This window comes from Lathamus discolor, chromosome 3 (genome assembly GCF_037157495.1).
Source record: "Lathamus discolor isolate bLatDis1 chromosome 3, bLatDis1.hap1, whole genome shotgun sequence".
NCBI classification, from domain to species: Eukaryota; Metazoa; Chordata; class Aves; order Psittaciformes; family Psittacidae; genus Lathamus; species Lathamus discolor.
This window is the reverse complement of record NC_088886.1, coordinates 81843710-81865203: the sequence shown is the minus strand read 5'-3', so window position 1 is coordinate 81865203 and position 21494 is coordinate 81843710. Positions and strand designations below refer to the sequence as shown.

The window sequence follows — 21494 nt, the reverse complement described above, 5'->3', positions numbered from 1 at the left end:
GTTGGCTTTAGAAGGGAAACTTTAAAGAAAGCTGTATCAGCTAATGCTAGCTTCTGTTCTCAGGCATTACTACTTCTGGGCATCAACCTAAAACAAGACTGTCATCACAGAGGTAAGCAGATTTCTAGATCATTACCAGTTGCTTGGATTTGAAGCAATAATCTGACCTATTTCTAGACATGTTAAGCATGTATTCAGAACCTAATAAATAGAATACTTTTCTGCCAAAGGACAAGCATTGTAGAATGAAAATGATCATATTTACCTATTACAGCAGAACCTAAATTCACAACAGATGAAAGCGGGCGAGATCAGATTGGTGTTTTTGCTGCTCTAAGTACCTGTGTTAATTGCCCAGGCACAAAATTGGGTCAAATAAAATGGAAACCCCTAAAACCTACATCAAGGTATCTTGCACAATACAGCACACTCCTTGCAATTTATACTCTACAATAAATGACTTTTGCATTAAGGAGAGGATAAAGATGTGGAATAATCAGAAGTTACAGCAACTCTGTCCATCTTCCTAGTGCACTCCATACACATACAGATTGTTTTCTATATTATACACAGACTGGCTGAAAGGAATTACACTGGAGGGGGCCTCCACAGGTTGAGTGGCCCAAGCTCAGCTAAGGTCACGGACAGATTCCCATCTAAACCCAGGAAAATTCCGGTACTGTATTCCTGTTGCACAAGACTTCTTCAGAAGTAGTTTACCTGGATACATAGTCCAGGAAAATCTCCACTAAACACCTCTTTCAAGCTATCTCCCTTTCCATAGCATCACTTTTTACAGGATCGTTAAGCTTCTGGAATATCACTAAAGCTCCAGACAGACATTTCTCTAGCATTAACCTGTTGCAAGTGTAAGTAGGTGTCAAAATTTCTCAAGAGATGTAATATAATGGAAGAGCATGTCCTTATGGTTTGATTACTTACCTTTAAGCTCAGTGCTACAAAAACAACCCTTGAGACTGATCAATACCTTAGCCAGAAATATCTACTTCCTATTCCATGTTTCACTCAAAACTTTAAGTCAGCTTACCCTGGCAATGTTCAGAACACAGTGCTATGGTTCTAGTTATGTTTCAATAGTATCAATCTCCCAAATACCTGGAAGCATAAATTTTATTACTACAGCATTTACTACAGCTGTAATCAATCAACATACTTTAAATATCATAGCAATTATGTCACACAACTTATCAGCTGTGTGACTTACCAGTTGAAAGAGGGATAAATTTTATCCAGTTTTACTCCTAGTTGTATTTGATGGATGTAAAAATGTGAAAGTATCTTGGAATCTCAAAAAGCCTCTCAATATTTCATCTGAAAGGTGTTTTCCACAGAAGTAAACCCAGGTGAAAATGGTTGAGGACATAAGACACAATTCCTTATCATAATGAAAAGTAAATTACCACTGGGGAAAAAAACCCAGTATTTACACTCAAGTTCACAGCAGCAGTCCTGGAGGGCTGACAGGCATAAGAAAGTAGCAACAGTCAGGCAAATATTATTTCCCCTGTCTCCCTTCTAATGAAAAATGACAAATTAGAACTACAAATTTGAACACAGGTTTACTTTGCCAAATTCTACTTAAAAAAAAAAAAAAAAAAAAAAAAGGAGTTTCAATTTTTGACTGTAGTACTTTTAAACTGCTTTCTCATGCAACCCATTTATACTGGCTTGTGGTAAACAACACTAAAAATGAACTTTAACTCACTGAGTGGCTTTACTAGATACCTCTTTCCATGGTCGCGGTTAACAGGAACAAACTTGTGCGAGTGCTGCTGAGAGGGTTTTGGAGATTTGTCGCAAGAGCATACTCAGGTCCACAATGCCAGCTTAGTTCATGCTCCAGGATTTAACGACATGTTCTATGGGCTCTTCAAAAGCAGGACTTACTTTTGCTGCACGTTTTCTTTGTGATAAACAACCAACAAACCGTTTTTTTACTCCTCAAATATCTCAAGACAGGCACCCACAGGAAAAAAAATGTGCCTGCTATTGCTTCTGTTTGGGTTTAAACAAAACATTGATTGTGGACTCTCTTCTTTGCATCACCCTGCTGGCACATCAGCAGCAAGACACTACATCACAAACGCACAATATTTTAGGCATCTCATAACAAAGCAGGAAGCATCACTGTCTCACAGAATACTGTACTGGGGTACAATGCCAGTCAAACCTCACTGGAAACCTTGCTGATCTTTCTAACATTATGCCCCAAAGGCGATGTTTCTGTGAATGCAGAGGTGGACTCCAGTGCCTCTTCAGAAATTCCAGCCACTCAAAATAGAATATGACTCCAGTTTCCCTAACTGAACCCATTTCTGCTGCAGTCAGGAACCTTTATGTCACGTGAAAATAGTCACTTTATTGCTAATAACTGCTCTCAAAGAAATGGAATTTATCAATTCCAAAAGCAAAACAAAGAGTACAGAACTTAAGTTTCTCTCAAATATCTTCTGATAATTAACAAAAGTATTCAAACACTTTATGTTAGAAAATATATGAAATACAAAGCTTGCCACGAAGAACTTGTGTATTATGCTCTGTGTTAACCATTAACTTACTTTAACTTACTCTGCATATGAGATTGGATAAAAGACCCCACACAGGGTACACAAAGCAGCTGAACAGTAAGTAAAAGTATGACACAGCTCGTAATTACTATTTTTGTATGCAATATGTGAATAAATGCCAGCATACCGCCAAAACTATTACCTTGTGGTTAATGTTTGAAAGATCTTACCTTACTAACGATAAATTATGCTGGCTGACTTTATGGTACCTTTTGTTACCCCCTCTCCATAGTGAAACTTTTCCAGTTTGCAGTTACTAGCTAATCTCACTAGTGATCTTAGATCATTTTGCAAAGAAGTTCACAGGTCTGAAATAAAAGGAATGGAGACACTTTCTTGTCATTAGCTGAATAAAATCACAATGCACTATGAAAATATTGATCTTTTTAGAGTTACAGTTTTGTTCCAGGGTAGTTTGTCTGCCTTTTAAAAATAAATAAATAAATAAATAAAGCCAAATTCACTTTGCCTGATCCAACTTCACAAATTTATGGAGTACTTCAGTGAAAAGGACTTTTTGGTGCCAGGGAAAGTGGATTATCATGTATTCTTCCAGAGCAGCTGGTGGCTAAGCAAGCACGGCTGTCCCCAAGAGCTGCAAAATGGGGAATTCCTTTTCCTTTCATAGAAATTCTCTTTTTCAAGAGAACACATTTTTTTCTATTATCTTGACATAGCCAGGAAAGCTTATCGTGTAATCTACTGCATAATAGTAATCAGAAGCGAGTGATGTCATTGGAAGAAGTTACTTGATGAAGTTATGACAGTGCAAGCCTTTCTGAAGTTCATCTAATCTACAATCAAAAAAGTCTTCTTCATCCACTGCAAATAGCTTTGTGTCATCCATAGACAATCATGTTCCTTTTAAAAGACAATCTTCCTTCCATAGCAAGATGTAGAGAAAGGGGAAGAAATTAAAGATTAGTTTAGCTAATGGTATGAAGCTATCCATCAGTTTTGTATTCCAGTGTGCCATATCACCAAGTACTCTGTCTATACACCCTTAGCGGCCAGTGCCAGGTATTTTTGGTAGGTGGCCTAAGAACCCACATACAAAACTTACCTTCTAAAGGAAGTTCCCTTCTCATTCAGGAAAATAAACCCTGAAAAGCACAGGAATATGTCTTATTTCCAAACTCTACTTATTTATTTTCTCCAAGATTAACAGTACTTTCACCAAAGATGCAACTCCCCCCCCCCAAACTTTGCCTCCTTCTGGAACACAGCTAGATATAATGTCATGAAGATGCTGCATTCTTAACATCTGTAAGAAACTGCCAAAGCAGATAGTACTTGATGTGAGGAAAATTAATTTATTGCCATTTCAAATAGATAAAATTAATGAGAAACAAATACAAATTAAACCAGCCATTCCCCTCATGCTCCTCTCTTTCCCCAGACTCAACTTCACACCTTCAATGCCCAACTGCTCTACTTCCCCCAGCCTGAAGCAGCACAGGCAAGAGGGGGTTGCAATCAGTCTGTAACAGCTCCTTTGTATCACTCTATCCTCCTCACACTTTTCCCCTCTTTCCCACAGGTCTGCTCCACAGGCTGCAATCCTTCAGCATGAACCTGCTCCTTCATGGCTCCTCTCCATGAACTGCAGTTTCTTCAGGATATCTCTATCTGCACCAGCATGGGGTCCTCTGTGGACTGCAGGGAAATACCTGCTCCAGCACCTGAAGCAATTCCTCCCTCTCCTTCTTCTCAGACCTTGGTGTTCAGAGGACTGTTTCTCTCATTTTCTTCCTCACTCCTCTCTATCATGCAGCATTTTGTCCTTTCTTTAACATGCTTTCACAGAGGTGCCACCAGATTAATGGATGAGCTCAGATGTGTCTGGCAGTGTGACCATTGCAGAGCTGACTGGAACCAGCTGTGTCCTGTACAGGGCCACCCACAACCAAAACAGAAGCATAACATAAAAGCTGGAGATGGAAAACTTCCTGACCCTCCCCTGTGCTTCCCTTCAAGTTGTACCCAAAGAGTCGGTTTTGGGGTGCACAATGGGCTAGACCCACAGACTGATATAGATTCAAAACAATAGAAAGGGGTGAAGGACAGTTGCTCATACTGGTAATTTTATGGTACACACAGTGCAAGACACTATTACCATCACTGCAGCTCTGTAGTTGTGCTGGCCTGTGATGGGACACAGATACCAGAGCAGAACCTGTGGCAGGTGCTTTCTGAAAGAACTTCTGGAGCAAAGTGTGCAGGGGAGCTCACCCCAGTATAACATCAAGAAAACATAACATCATCCTATATTTCAGTCATGCAAGGAATCAACCTCCAGTACAAAACAGCTGAGAGGAAATTTATCCCCAAACATGGGAAACAGGAAGATAGAACAGTGTTTTAGGGAGAAATTTTTGTTTCTGTGCTACTCTTCATGGAAAAAAGGCAATGGGAGAAAGGCAGAAAAGTGGTAGATGAGAACACGTTCAAACAAATCCCCCATTCCAAAAATAAAAAGAACAAATGGGAAGGCCAGGGAGAGGTAATTTTATAGCTTGTATTATGCTGAAACTGAGACATGCACTAGAACCTGCCATGAAAAACCTATGCACCCATTGAATTATTGTGAAAACATTGATTTAAAACTGGCAAAGCCCTCTTTCCACAGATCATCTGTTCTCATCAGAAGCAAGAAGGTCACAAAGGTTCCCAATTTCTCCATATCCTTCCATGTACAAAAAGCCTCAGATGTGAAAACAACTTCAACAACAGCCAAGAACATGGAGATGTTACACCAGTTTGCATTCAGAAGATAACTAGTGCACTGAAGATACAAGCAAATATATGCAATTAGCATTCTAGCCTTTATTAGAAGTGAGCTCAGAGCACAAATAACATCAAAATCAACAATAAAAAGTTATATATTAAAAAAACGTTTACCATTTAAAGTGAACCACTTCAGCCAGAAAAAAAAACTGCAATCTTGAGCTGTAAACTTTGAGAGCTTTCTATCTCCTGCAAGCAGCTTTTTACAACTCCACTTCCTCTTCTGTTCTTGGCTCTGGTTTCTTGCCAGTTATTTGGAGTACCCTCAGAGGTAAGTAATCCTAAGAAAACATCCAACACACAGTGAACTAAGAGCTAAAAGTGGAAGCCAAGAAGGAAACACCTGCAACATTTCAGAAAACTCGAGTGTCATCTGTAAGAAACATAAATAATTAATTTCCAATTCTCTCTCCTATTTAATTTTAGCTTTAAGAGAAATATCTGTGAGAAAAAGTTACTTTTATGTCTAACAGAACAGTGACCTGACAAAGCACAACTGAACTTTCAGCAGTGGTCCTTTAGGAATTAAACACTGCACACTTAGATCTAGGATAGAAGATAATCCTTAGGCCAAACTTGTAGCCAATTTGCAAGAACAGTTTAACAGCAAAAGGTGAGGGGGGGAAGGAGGGAAGAGGGAGAAGCTGGGATTTGTTTTCCTCCCACTGCTGACCATCTAGCCTCGATGCAACACATTTAGAAACAAACTATGGTTTGCAAATATTGTTACTGACACCCTGCCAAGTAACCAGGTCAGATCACGCAAATGAAAAGGAAGTGCCCTCATGTAAGGGGAGAGGTGGTAAGGATCCTGGTGTCATCCCTGTTCGTACCCCCACTCCTTCCCCTGTTATGAGTCTGGTTCTATAATTGCTTTTCTTTTTTTGTGGAAGACCCTCAACACAGTGATTTGCAGCACAGATGGAATCACCTACGAAGGAAGAAAAGGGCCAAACCTTTCAGACTCTGAACATGGTGGGTTTTGGAAGACAGTTTGGAATGATTCCTGTTCTGGATAAAAAGAAAAATAAATTGGAAAAAGCTTTCGTTGATTTAGGTTATTAGTACATACTTCTACCCTTGTATTTTGTGGTATTTCTTCATGAGGAATTTCTGCAGAAATACATCATCATCCACTTTAACTTAAAGCTTACTCTGCAGAAAGAATATCTGAAAGAACTTCAGACAAAAACTCTCCACTGTTGGGTTTTTTTCCCCTAATAAAACAAGCTTTCATTTACTTTAAGAAAATACACAGAGACAACACAAACAGGAGGCAGCACTGGCCTACAATTTCAGTATAACATGCAAAGATGGTAATGCATGGATAAGCCTTCATTAATATTTTGGTACACACTCATTGAGATCTGTCTAAACACTAGGCATCTCATCAGGCAGATCAATAAGCCTAATACTTCTAAAAAGATTTACTTTAATTCGTTATTGAAAAATCCTCTTTCTCCCACCAAAGAATGTGGGCTCTATTGAAGTCATGTCATCAGCCTTTAATCTCCTTCATTCTGTTCCTGCAGGTCCTCCCATAAGATCTTACATACCTTGTTCATGATCTCCATGTCCCTTGGAGGCTTGTACAACTTCATAAGTGGACAAGCAGAGAGAACAGCTATGTCAGAACACAAAGACAAACCATCACTGTTTCTCAAAGGGTGCATTCAGGACTAGCACAGAGAAAGTTAGTCTGGAATGAGGACACCGGGACTGAACTCCCTCTCCCACTGATCTGCCAACACACACATCTCTGTTTCTGGCTCTCCTACTGCCATTTGATTGCCATGCCTAATTACATTTTAAATAGCGTCTAGAGAGAAAGACTATTCTACAAAGAGCAGGAGCAAGTGTCTGCTCTTCCTGGGAGCCACTGAACTATCATATTTAACCAAATGACAAAGCTGAAGTTTTAACAGTATTTTAGTGGTAGCTGATGCTGTTTTGACACTGCCCTGCTGTAGAAATCCAAGTACATCAGAAAAATGACCAAATTGAACATCCAATAGCATGTATGCTTTTGCTCTCTCATTCCTTTGTACTGATGACCCAGAAATCAATTCTTATGAAATCAGTACTCTATGGACAGATTTTCATTCTCCTATAAACCTTATCAATCTCTATTAGAAAAAAAGATTAGGAAGAGGGAGAAATTTAATTTGCTTAGAACAGCATGCTCTTGTTTAAGCAGGCAGACTCATTTGCAGAAGCCAAATACATGCCAAATGACCAACTGAGCTGCACTGCAGAGAGCTAAGGATGGTTGTAGTAAAAACATGAATTCCAATTACCCATATTGAAAGATCTGATTGCATGTGCCCTAAAATATCTGCATCATTTAACCACAGTTAAGTGTAATTAAAACTAAAGAACTACAAATAAACAACTATATTCATATCTCCATTTTCTCTATTTTTTTCCCCTTCAGATACATACAATCTCATATGCATATGTAACTTAAAACTATTAAGCAACCAAAGGTAACTTTTTCAATAAAGAGATTATCATACATGTGCCTTATTGCAATGTTTCTTCTATCTAGCAGAGGCTATTAGACCACTGATGAGAATTACTCCCACAGCATTTAATACTCCTATTCTTCCATGCAGGGAAGACTCCTTAGGACAAGAACATTCAGTATTTGTCCTCAGAAAGCTTTCCAATGCTTTTAAAGCCCCTTCTGTACTAGAACAGTGTGGGGTCCTAGATGTCAAACACCCACTAATACTTTCTATGATACAGCCAAGTACTGTTTATGATCACTCCTGTGAAGACTCTCTAGAAAACACGTCCAATCCCTTCAGAAAATAAACATGTCATTTGTCACGTGCATTAGAAATGCACTGAGATACTAGGGTGGAACAGCTTACATTGCAAAAGAAACCCTAAATACACATGCGCTCCTGTCACGTGATGAGATTTTTGCCTTCCCTGGTTTCTCCCCCCAGATCATACCTTAGTTGTTGCTTGTTGGAAAGACTTGCTGGGTAGCTTCTGACCTAAAAAAAAAAAAAAAAAATATCAACACAGCCTGTTTTACACAATGCTTGTTTCATCATTAATGAAGTGCACTGTTGCTGGGAGAAGATAACCGTTACTGATGGGATAGGCTCTGAAGCTGATTCCTATGAAAGCTTTGTTCAGAAAGGAAGGGCAGTTCAAGGAGAAATTTCTCACCAGAGATCCACAAAGAGCAGTAACTTTTCACAGCACCATCCTCAACTGTATCACACTTTCTGTCCCTAATAGAAAAGATTATTCCTGCCTAATCTTCTGAGAATGTATCTGTTAGAATAGGATTAAGGCAGCAAATTGCGAGTTTGCCAACAGACAGACAAGTCAACAGCCAGCTACTATCCACAGCCAGAATCAGACACTCAAATGTGAAAGGAAAGAGGCCAGTTTCTCAATACGAAGTCTTAAGACCTGTCAGCAGCTACAATTTTCTCATTGTTTTCTCAATTTTTTTCAGCTGCTGTGAATGTAAAGAGTGTCCTGTGAAATGTGGCTGCCTGATATTCATACAGGTAAGGATGGTAAGACCCAAAGCAAGGAAAATACTTAATCCAATTAAAAGGAACATATGCACTTAGGATCTTGGGGAGACAGGAAGAAAAACTGACAGGAGCAAATGTCACCACTATTTACTTGTGAACTCACTAGCAGCTCCAACAGCGCAACAGTGAAACACAGAGAATCAGAGGGCCTGACGGCATAGGGCTTGGGTGGAAGCCCTACCAAGCGTGAAGGAAAAGAGACCTGGGTGGTCCATGCTTGAGTCAGGTAGAGCTGCAGCCAGAGGGATGACAGCAGCAAGCTAATTCAGTTGAGAAGAAAAGGTATATTTTCTGTAGTAACATGTAAAGGAAAAGAGTCTATGCTGCGGGGCTGAAGCTCCAAGAGGCATTTTTTTCTTCATATTAGAAGATAAGAATGGGCATCTCAGACTATGGGAAATCATTTACCTGCCTCTGGCACTCATCAAAATTCAAGCAGCTTTGTGGGTTTTGGGGGCAGGACTCTTCCATTCCTTTAAATTCCTACCATGAACTCACCCTATGCACTGCTGGCATAGCCTAAGGAGCTGCACTGAGCCTTTGCAATGTGCTCACAACCGCCTTCCGGGGCCCCCAGAACCCCCAAAGCACAGCCCACCTCCAGCCCTTCCCCACAGAACCCTCGCTTTTCACACACCTTCAGGAACTTCTGTTTGGTCTCCCTGGTGTTGTCCTACTTGTTCTCCTTCATTCCCAGAAACCACTGCCCTGACGTAGCTCTTGCATTTCTCCCCATGGGCCCCCATAACCACAACATAGACCATTACTTTAAAAGAAAAAGTAGTTTACATTTGAACAGAAATATTATACATTAGGTTACTATATAAATATATACACATACATACACAGATATATTCCTCTCTAAATTTTGTACAAATTGCAACAATCTTTATACCACAAAAAGGACTCATTAACACTACTGGTTTCCATCCAAGAGGCTACCAGCCTTGAACAAGAGCTATGGACGTGTGCCTTTTTATGTATTCGGTACATTTTAGCAAAAAAATTATTATTGTGTGCACATACATAAGCACAGCCCTTCTTGTAAAGCCAACTGAGCCAACTGTTACGGGTAACCAACAATGAAGATAAATTGGAGAAGAGTTTGTTCATTTACAGTACTCAGGAGTTCACGACTTCTAGGCTTGCAAAATAAACATTTGAACATAACCACAAGAAAACAAAGTAAACATCAGAAAAACACCTACAATTCCACCACAATAATAATCAACTACTTTGCACCAAGCTACACAGCTTTCTCTGAAAAAATCAACCTTACGTATTTGATTCAAACAAATTTAGTTGATCTGGCAGCATTATTGCTTACTTGTGGCTTTTTTAATACACATAAGATTCTTTTCTGTAAAATTTAGGTGGACTTTAGTGAACACAGGTGTTAAGCTTAATTAGAGACTGGATATGGACGATGAGTTCATATTCCTTCATTAGCAACATGCACAAAGCAAATGTAAACATATTTAAAGAGGAAAGGTTACACTAAATTAAGCATCAACACACTAATAAACTGGAATATGTATTTGGAAGACAAAGAACTGAACTGCTGTGAAAATGGAAAAGAAAACAAAAATCTGAGTATCGCCTGAAGAAGCATTTCAACTTTGCACAATGAACAGAATAGCAACTCTCATCCCCAGCTTTTAAAAGCAACTAATTCTGTACTGCTGCTTTAAATTTCTCCCAACTTTTTGTTCTATTGTTTTCAGGGTACTGTGCAAATCAGGGTAGATTATAAAATTAATTTCACAGCCTGCAATTCAAGATGTTCTAAAAGAGTATTTCCTCCAGCTGTGAGCATTAAACCAAAAATAAAAGTACCATCAGGAATATTGTTCAGCACAGGATGAGACTGTAGCTCATCCTGTGCTGGCATGGATAGTGACTGTTAAAGAACAGACACGTTAATGAGGGAACTAAGAACTGATGAAAATGAAACTTCTCTTTCATTAAGCTTCTAGTCCAACCACTAATCTATTGTCTGCTTTGAAGAGAACTAAAACTGAAATAACCTCTTGCTGATAATCTTTAGCTGTAATTCATTATTTTGGGATTAAGTGTTGTCAAAAATGAAGAATGATTACAAAAAAAAAAAAATCAGTATTATTGAGAGAGAGGAATATAATTTGGAACGCATTAGTTTAAACTCTAAGAAAATACAAAGGTGAGGGAGTCACTGAATACAGTAGCATAGAAGCAGGTACCCATTCTGGTACATTGTTACCAAGTTGGGAAAGAAAAGGCGACTGCTGCCTGTGTGCTCCAGAGCTATGACTGCAGCAGAGAACATCCATTTTGGACATATTTTCACAATCAACAACAACTATAAAACTAACAAAAGTGTGAACCTTGTGGGATTTTACGTACCCAGAAATACCACAAAGCAAGTCAGTGCAGAAACAAAATATGAAAGACTCCAAAGAACTGGAGATTCTCTATGTACTTGCATCATAAAATACTGACTCTTATTTAATAAGAACATGACCCTGTGGGAAAATTCTAATTTAAGCTAACCAATATATATTAGCTTTAAATGAACAGCATTAACAGTGTTAGTTAACCTCACAGAAGTTAATATATGTTAAGGTAAGACTAAGATATAGCACTCACCTAACAGATGATGCACCCAGTTCAATGGGAAACTTTTGAAAGGTTTAGCTTTCAATACTCAAAACAAAATTGCTACTATTTAGATAATGCTTGATGTATGTTAATAAACTTAACAATTTATGTCACATAATGCTTCTAACATCTTATCTCTACATAAATGGATCAATCTTGTTCAGACTTTTTCACATTTTTTTGCATGTGTGTTTTGGTTTATTTACTTTTATTGCTAAATCCTCAGGCTGCATTCTTCTGCAGCATGCAAAGAAGAAAAAAAGAATTTAAATTTCTGAACAAAATCTCAACCATTTAGTAGGAAGCAGTAACAGAACTGCTGATATTGCTGTATACAAACACTCTGAATATTGCTCTAAGAATTCAACATCTAAAGTAAACAATCCCATTGTTTAATTCGATACCTATGTTGGCATCAGTTTCATTTAATTTTTTCAATGGATTCCTACCTAGTTATGTGTAAATTTTTTTTTCTTAAAGAAACAAGTCTCTCACACATTACACAACTCAATGCTTGTCACTTACTATGGCTTTGGCTTAAGTATTGCTAAAAGAGATTTCCTTATCATATTAATTTTTATAAAGATCCCTGGTAATATTTAAAGTATTAGGGACCACTCCAGTCTTAGGACCTGCCACCGTTGTAAAAGATGAATTTGTTTTCTGAACACTACAGTGACAGCACACTTGCATATATTGCTTGAATTTATACTACTTTGCTTTGTTTTCTTGGGCCTTTCTTTGTTAGAAATGTATCCATAAACCCTACATTATGAGTGCCAGCAGGTTAAATCATTTATCTGAACTAACAGCGTTAAGTACATAAAGCAAAAGGTAGATAAGCATCATTTTCCATGAGACAAGATTCCTGCATTTAGTTATGACCAACTGCTAATACAGTACCACTGCAAATGCTGCATGCAGCAATGAAACTGATTATAAAGCCAGAACATAAGTGCAAATATAAAGCCAGAACATAAGTGCAAAGATGTCAAAGTTGAAAACATGCACCATTACAATTCACACACTTTTCCTCATCATACCACTTTATATTCACCTAGCAATCTCACCTTTCTCCTCTCCTTGATCTTCACACCATTAACATTGTGATCAGGTCAAAGTTGCATTTGCTTAAGCATCTATGTCCTTCATCACTTCGAAATTTAGCATCTTGGACCTTCATTTTGTCCCAAAACCACTACTGTATAGATACACCGTCCTGCTGGATTCTGTGGTCTTGGAGCTGGCAGAATCTATGGTCTCTGCAGTGCCGTAACAGTTGAGAGTCTCAAGGAGAAAAGTAAACCCAGCACTGTGATCCATATTCTAAAGCTAAGGAATTAAATTGTGGAAGACCTTCAGAAATGTTGACCAAAACAGGCCATTTGGATAACATCCAATTACTCAAAAGCTTGAAACAGAAGAGAGAGGTGCTGTTCCACAGGGCAACTGAATGACCTGGCATTGGCAATGAGCCACAGTCATAAATCAAAAGAGCTGTCAGAACTACTGTAAAAATATGCCTAGTCTGAATGTCACAATACAATTTAAAAAGAATGGCATTACTTTGAGAGCACCTTCCATGTGGAGTTCTCCGACTAGAAAAATTCTTCCAGCCTTCACAGATTTAAACAGGTGAGGAACTATGGCAGCCTCTGATTTTATCTGGCTCCACAGACAATACTTTTTCTCTTGGCTCCTGTTTAACTTGGCTCACACAGACAACTCCCTCTGCATTTTCTTCAGCTTAAAAACAAAACAAAACAAAAAATAATCAAACATTGAAGTTCAAACTCCACTGATAAGCTTCAGCTACTTTTCTTTTAAAAGAAAAGTATTTCGGGAACCCAAGCTAATAGGTAAGGCATCCGTGAAGTTAACTGCTTCATGGTCAAACAGTAGGTCAAACTAAATTTAACTGCTGTTTAGTTTGACCTACTGTGCTACAAGACATGGCAAGTTGATACGAATTTACTGCAGTAACAGCTCCCTTGAGTGAGAATATTTAAAACATTTTCTATAAAGACATAAAAAAATAGTATGTTTTGAGATATAAAATTATGCTCAGGCAACATATCTTTCCTCTTTCCAACGGAAAGATAAAGCAACCCGCTTACTTGGTTCTATTTGGTTATTTTTTTCATTTCTAGGGGAAAGGAGGAATGGAAAACTAACTCAGTGACTTACATTTCAGGCATGACTGGCCACTACAGTGACCGCATGTAAATTCCCAGCTGCAAATAGCTTATTCTTAAGTTAGCACCTGGACAAGAGAAAGTCTACAACATACAGGATAATTTCAACCAAGCCCACATGTGTGTTAAATGTAATGCATACACACAGGAGAAAAAAACCCCTTGAAATGCGCTGTGACTGAACTGTTAAATTCAAGTGTACACAGTATGTGTTCATTTTATAGGCAACTCCTCTACAACATAACTTATTAATGGCACCAATATTCTCAAAATTTCCGTGATGACTGAAACCTTGAGCAGAAAAAGAAAACCCCAAAGGAACGGTCAGTTTAGTCCTTGCAGTTATATATAATCTTATATTTGACTACATTTCTCTTTATGTAAACCAGTGTTACTTAAAATGCACTTACTACACTCATCAGTTACAAAAAAATTTTTGAGAGGCATCAACATCAACATCAAGATTGAACAAAAGGGTTAAACAACTGAATGGAGAAGGTGCATTTGATAACCTCTCTTGACCTTGTTTTACCCTGAATAAAACCAGAATTTTTCAGAGAGGTCAAATTCAATTAAAAAAGGGTAATAAAAACCCTAACAGTTACACATTTGAGTACACAGCAGGCAGAAAATCCCTTATATTTAACTTTGACAATACTACCACAGTAAAATACCCCAATATTACTTTAACATGTATGAATTTCAGTATATTCCCACATATACCCTTTATCTCCTTTTCATTTCTTCATGTAGTCTTGTATTTCCATTGGAGAATTTAGTACAAATTCAGTTTTACTGACATGCAAAAGTCACCAGGGCACATGGAAATAGTTACACCTATGGCATTAGGAAGGTGCAGGCTATGATCTAGTACATCTTTACCTGGATGTTCCTGCAAAACTACTCAAGAGTCATCTTTTTAGAACTCATAGATGACAAGATAAAAAGAAATAACAAAGCTAGCATTTAGACTCTCTAGATAGTCAAAAGGATATGTTGCAATGATCTATATATGCTCTGTATCTAATAGGTTTTCTTCACCAAGAATCAGAAATCCTTCTTTAAGAATGCAAGCTTCCATTCTCCATCAGGTTCCATAGCTGAGACTCCAAAGACTGTATATTTAACAATGATTTTAAGGAGCCTTCTATTTTGATAAAAAGTTATTTATAATATTTATTGTGTTATTTTTTAAAGAGTATTTTCAAACAGAAGCCTGAAATTCCAATAAATTACAACTCCAACTGATCACTTCTAAAGCATATTGATGACTTCAGAATCCTAGCAAAAGTTTAGTAAATAAAGTAATTCAGAAATCCTCTAAGATGGTGCAAAGAAAGAAGTAATCAAACCCCTCACATGCCCTTCCGAAAAGTTCTAACTAGATTCAATATTGGTTATTTTCTATTCTTACTTTTCTTTTCAAAAAAATTTTGAAGATCATTTTAACTAAATGGGTATCATTTGGCAAAAAAATTGTGTTCATTGAATAAGTGGTTATTTGGTCAAATTAAGTAATGCATAGTTTAATAAAGTCACCTTTTTATAGCAAAACCTAGGTTTTGGTTTGGTTTTGTTCCTTCTCTTACCCTTCCCCACTCCTGTTTTCACAGTAGAAATTAATTCAAATCAGCTGAAAGAAGTCTATGCAGGAGTTCCCCAGTATCAACACATTTCTTTCTTCAAGACACACAGAAGAAAATCTATTTTATTTTCTATATTTACATATTATTGGCAAGACTGCAACTTACCAAGTGCTGGATGGCTGTCCACAATCCGCACTGGAATAGTCTGTACATCTCCCAGGAGAATCTGATGGACTCCTCCTCCTAGGCTTCTGGAGTCATCCACCCCTCCAAGTGCTATCAACTGGCTCATGGTGACCAGACTCTGATCAAGGCCAGGTGGAGTCCCAAAAGCAGAGGTAGTAGTGCTATGCTGTGTTAGGCCAGCACCTGCTTGCAGACTGTGTCCCTGACTAAGTAATAGAGGATGGTTGGTTACTGCACTCCCTGTGGAATCTAGGAGACTTGCAGGGCTGGGAGGAGAATGGTTATTTACAGCTATTAGGGCTGTTGATCCATTTGTGGAGTTAAAAGTTGACTGCAGCTGTAATCCCTGTGAAAGAGAAGGCAGAACTAACATACCAGTATTTACAGCAGAAGTTTGCATTTAATGACATTTAATTTGCAATGCTGGAACTGCATAGTACATAATCTCTTTTCAACAGTCAATCCCAGCAACCCTAGGCTGAAGTTGTATTAGAAAACAATTAGAACAATGGTATCCAGAAGCCTCTTAGAAGACTACTTACAGCCATAAAGCTCTAATTTCAGATTGATTTTGTTTCCAATCATTTCCCAGTACTGCCCATTCACACAAGAGGTAGGTACTAAAAGCATACTGATAAAAACCCCAGCACCTTACTGCAGACTGTATGTCTAGGGAAGGGGACACACATTTCACTAGGGTCCAGGAAGCATAAAGGTAATGTTTTCAAAAAGAAGAGAGCCACCTTTAAAGGGAGATGAGCTTTAGAAGCAGCTCTTTTAGCCCAACATTCTTATCCCCAGTCTTCATCAGCCTTTCAAACTGGAAGTTTACAGATCTGAGCCGCGAGCAGTTTTAAGATTTTAACGTATTTTAAGAGGCTGTAGAAGGATTTAAAAGGAATAAGACTGACTTATCTCCCCTCAGTTTTGCAGCATTTTTGTTATTAAATGGCTGGACGATGTAGAAAACATCGGTGCTTGGCTAGAGGCAGAAGCCCACTACCTTCATCATCTTTGATTTGCCTTCAAATTTGCCTTCAAGAGACCCTAACTAATTTCAAAGTGTCAAAAGATGATAATGGGGTCTCCCTGCACCACAACTATATGCTAAATGTGACACGCAAAAGAGGCCAAATAAAAGAGTTGACAGCTATTTCAAAATCCACATTACCCAGCCAGTGTTTGGGTTCATTAGCTGAGACGGAACTTGGTGTTCTCAGCTTGCCTTCCTAGTGCAGAACGTTCGACGTTCTGCAAACAACTTGACTGTACCTGAAGTTGTGCAAATATCTTGGGCTGAAGTGAAGAGAGGGAAGACAATAGCTGAGCTGTTTCTGGTAGCAAGCACTCCCCACTCTGGTTGGCTTCTGCTTTGGTGACAAGTGACTCCCCTGCTGAGCTCCCTACAGTGCAACAGAGAGGAGGCAGACAGTTATGACAGATTTCTTCCCATTTAAAAGTCTCCTTTGCAAACTGAACAAACCCCTTCAATCTCAATATAGACATATAAAAGAAACATATATACATAAATGCTGTTTTCTTTGCATAAGAACTTAGATGCTAAATTAAAAAAGCTGTATATGAGAAAACGACAATACTGTAGGAAGATTGTATGTACCTGGTGACAGTAAAACAGAAGCACTGACATATCCATTTTCAAGAGCAAAGTAACTGCACCCTACGCTGTGCTTTGAATTTCTAGTTATAACATAAAAGCTGACAGTTTACTATCAAAGCAACAATCGATTTGACAATACGCACACCTCAGTAAGGGCTCTAATATACAGGCATAAAAAAAAGAAAGGGTTGTCTCTGAAAATAAAAATCTACACAGGAAATGCTGTAAGTCTCACCACTCCCTTCCAAATGTCTGTGGAATTAAGGCAATTTCTATACAGTATCACACCAAAAGTCCATTTATCTGGAAGTCTTTCAAGCCTACAGATTACACTATATCCTCAAAATTCTTTAATGCAAGAAGGACAGACTTCATTTCCTGATGACTTGTAAAAATTGAGATTCACTTGCAGCAATTTCTGCAAGAAAACTTCCTATGGAATCAATTCCATTTTCTGTTTGATTTATCTAGAACATTTTGGTTCCGATTTATCCAGACACAAGCAGACATTGTTTAGCCTTTTATTTCATTTTCACTGTTGTAACTGTAAAAGACGAGCTTGCCCTGAGCATGTAGATTAGCTTGGTGAATGGAAAAAAATGAGAATGGCCAACTGCAAAAAGCTTTGTAACAGGAATTCATACAGAAGTTTCCAGCAATCTAAGTGAATGGAGATACATTTTTCAACATACATATTGATTTGCAAACTCTAACTCCTTATCATAACTGACTATAAGACATACTCTACTATTCTCCTTCAATACAACCACTTCTAATATTTAGGCTCTTTTTAATACTACACAGAAGCCCCATACGCATATGGGAATATTCAAGACTCCATATGCATTTGTGAACATTCACATGTAGGAAAAGATGGCAGTTCTTTTCTTGGGTTGTATTCTACACCAACATGTCTAGGAATAAAGGTAATAGTTCAACTCCTAATCTACCCGCTCCTTACCCTGCTTGGGCTTTCAGTATGAATGCCAGAATTGAACAAACAAACATAATAGGTACTTTAGCCCACTTGTCATTATACTTCGTAAAAGATGTAAAAGGGAGCACACAAATTTGACAATTACAGTTGATCTTAGACCTAGAATAGAGAAAGCTGTACCTCATGAAGATAGGGAGTTCTGCTCAACAAGACAACAAACAGCTAGGTTTAGTTCTGTTATCATTTGATTTCATAAACAATAAATTTGTCTCCAGTCAGCACAAGTTGAAATAAAAAACCCCCAAACAAACCAAAACCAAACCACAAACCCCACAAAAAGCCCCACAAACAAAACCCCAACATAAACAAGCAGTAGTTTGAAAAGCCAGCACTGTTTTCCCTTGTTACCACTTCATATACATTAACAAGAGTTCAATTTCTCAGTCAGGCTTATTTTTTTGCTTAGACTTGTAATACAGTTATAAACATGTGTTTGCAATGTGTACAAACACATACCCACATATATAAGGGGAGACAAGATATGCTGGAATTAGATTAGCTGCTTGTATTTACTGACTTGGTGCACATGTGCAGAAAGGGAAACAAATCCGATTCTCTAGCTTCCTCTAAAATTCACTAGATGGACGCTTACATATTTGATAGGCTGTGAAAGACAAAGAAAGCAAGAATTGATCTTCCTGAATCTTCTCCAGTATCCAAACATACTAAAAAGCATCCCTGCTGAGCTCTATCACAGCTGTTGAAGGCACAACTATTCTGTGTCTTTCCATAAAAGTGCAGTAATGCAAAGACTAACACAGACATGCAAGCTTAAGCACAGTAGGTCTGCTCATACTGCAGATTCCTTTTTTCCTAAACTGGGCTTTCTTAAGAAAGAGGGACACTATTCAAACTGAGCTTAAAAACTTTTGCCCTCTGACAGTTGTCAATAACAAAATTCTTACCCTAAGAGCACCAAGCATGCATGATGCCTTTCAATTCAAATTGATCCATTGAAGCAACAGCCAAAATAAGAGTTAAAAAAAATAAATCCCAAGACAAAGCCCAAACACTGGCACATAAATCAGGTAAATCAGGTTCACCAAGTCATTTAGGAGAAGTCACACAAGTGAACTAAACCTCTGGGGGGTTATATTTCCTGCTACAACAAAGATAAGAAACAGGTCAGGAAGTGACAGTGACATTGGGAGAAAGGACTTTATAAACAGTCAGCCAATTAGAGCTGTAAAGTAGGTATGTTTATTCAGTGCTGGGCGGCACAGGGGTATCCCACCAAAGTCATGTGCGCTGCAGCCGCCAGTCCTCCAAACATATATAGCATTGTGGTTACATATTCCTGAGATCGCCTATACATATTCATAACCTGTCCCCACTTTGTATGGTATTTAGTATTTCCATAAGCTCCTCCCACTGCGCATGCACAGTGCTTTTTGGTGGTGGTCATAGAGGGTCGTGGGAATGAAAGCTAGTGGCTCCTCTTCCTCACAGCAAGTAACCTTTTGGTCTTGCCCAGGCTCAGTTACTCCTTGGATTGTGTCCAAGCCACAAAGCTGGCTTAGGCATGCTCTCTTCTTTTGCAAGGCTCATTCTCCCCTTGGATTGGCTGATCTTATTCTCAAGAGTTACAAATGTAGCTAACTTTTCATAAGTGTTAAGTTGTGGTCATTTCTTACCAGTTGCATATACAACCTGTTAATTGAGGGATGGGGAAAGCATCCACAAACATGCAGAAAGTTCTTTTGGTGTCATACTAGAAAAAAATGTCCTTGAAAACTGAGGAAAACGGCAGAATAATATAATTTTATTATCAGCCACCATGATCCAATGGAGCATCTCAGCCCACATGTAATCCTAACTACACTAGCTAGCAAGTGGAACTGGTTTAGTACATATTTTGAAGTCAAAATAATAGTAGTAGGAACCCACTTTCAACAAAGGACAATAGTGTAACTAGCATCTTCAAAATAACTAGACCTTCAACCATGAATGCATAAACCTAAGTTTCTATAGAAATCTACACTATGTTCTGGTTTTGATGCAGAGTGGGAAGAAGGTTAATTGCTGGGAAGAGATGCTACTTTGGCTTCACGCATTAATAACGACATTACACCATGTAAAGAACTGAAGAAACATCTCTCACAGCCCTGCTGCCACTAAACACACGTTTCTATTTCTATTTCTAAGTATTAAGGAAAAATAGAAAAGAGTGCTCTCAATCCTCACAACAGAAATATCATGTTCATTTTTCAGGACCTGATCCTAGCAGCAGAACTCAAGCTAATGACTGTAAGAAGCAGGAATCCCAATATGCATTCAAGTGCTTTTTATCAAGATAGTTTGGCACATGTGAAACACAAACCATCAAGGAACTCAAGTACCCAGATGAGTCCTGGGTATTGTGTGTCCTGACAGATGCATCTGTTCAGTAGCAATTTAATTATCTTCACACTGGTGTTATTAGCACCTTTATCCAAGGTAAAATGTTGTTTCTAAATAACCATCCCATTAAAATCTTCAGTTGCTTTAGGATGCTAGACAAAAGCCAAGATTATAGTTTTCATACTTCTGGCAACCCCATCACATTACATGTATTTTTTGACCTATGTGGTCACATAGTTAAAAAAAAAAAAGTATGCTAAAATAGATACACCAAAATAACCCTTCTTAAGTTCAGCTGAGCAGCAGAACACAGCAGCAACCTCACTGGAAGGAAACTGAACTTCTGTGATATAACTAATGAAACAGATCACATTTGGAGACAGCAAAGTTATTAATGCAGTCCTACCATCTGAAGGTGGCGAGGCAAATGTAACAGTCACTGTTTCTGTGAGAACATTCCCACTGTCTGTGGTCCACTGCAGCTGAAAGGAAAAGGATCTCAGTTCTCAGAAAGGGTGCAAGTTTGTCTACTACAGGAACACAGGCTCAACAGGACCCGTAGGAAAACAGCCTGAAACTACATTAATTTTCTTGTAACTATGCAGCAACTTGGAAGCTCCTGGTTTACAGAAAAACCCAACCAACCAACCCCTTAAAAAAGCCCCAACCTGTAAAAGATATTTTAACTTACACTGTACCAGGAAGGCTAGAGTCTGCTTATGACAGTTCAAAGACTTTAAAACAGAAAACAGTCAAACAAGGATCACTCACTCACCTGGACCAAGAGCAGTGTAGGGAGAGGGAAAAGACTGATGACACAATATCATTTAACAGTACAGTTTGTCAAAGCTGATTTTAAACCAGCAATTCCTTAGTAGTCAGCTTCCTAACTGGGAAAACTAGGATCACTATGTATCCTTTATCACTCAACAGGTGGAAGAAAAACTAAGGAACACCACATTAGAGTTAGCAACCATTCTGAAGTATCTACTTCATG

The 21494-nt window shown here is 38.3% G+C and overlaps 1 protein-coding gene across 22 annotated transcripts in view; it reads right to left on the bottom strand.

Annotated features, from left to right (window-relative positions):
* Window positions 1–3881: 3881 nt before the first annotated feature.
* Window positions 3882–21494, bottom strand: part of CARF (calcium responsive transcription factor) — a 39682-nt gene continuing 22069 nt past the window's right edge. For 9 of the 22 annotated variants that reach the window (XM_065670077.1, XM_065670091.1, XM_065670079.1 and 6 more), the window contains 8 exons: window positions 20904–20979; window positions 16815–16945; window positions 15522–15888; window positions 8337–8380; window positions 6932–6970; window positions 6332–6386; window positions 5490–5656; window positions 3882–4474 (listed from right to left, as the gene is read on the bottom strand). In XM_065670077.1, coding sequence (XP_065526149.1) covers window positions 5508–5656; window positions 6332–6386; window positions 6932–6970; window positions 8337–8380; window positions 15522–15888; window positions 16815–16945; window positions 20904–20979 — 861 coding nt within the window. In that variant the 3' untranslated portion in view covers window positions 3882–4474; window positions 5490–5507. Of the gene's footprint in view, window positions 5374–5489; window positions 6387–6931; window positions 7000–8336; window positions 8381–9575; window positions 9705–12645; window positions 13322–15521; window positions 15889–16814; window positions 16946–20903; window positions 20980–21494 lie in introns of those variants that run through there. The other 13 variants (XM_065670078.1, XR_010610659.1, XM_065670087.1 and 10 more) reach the window with 13 other exon arrangements.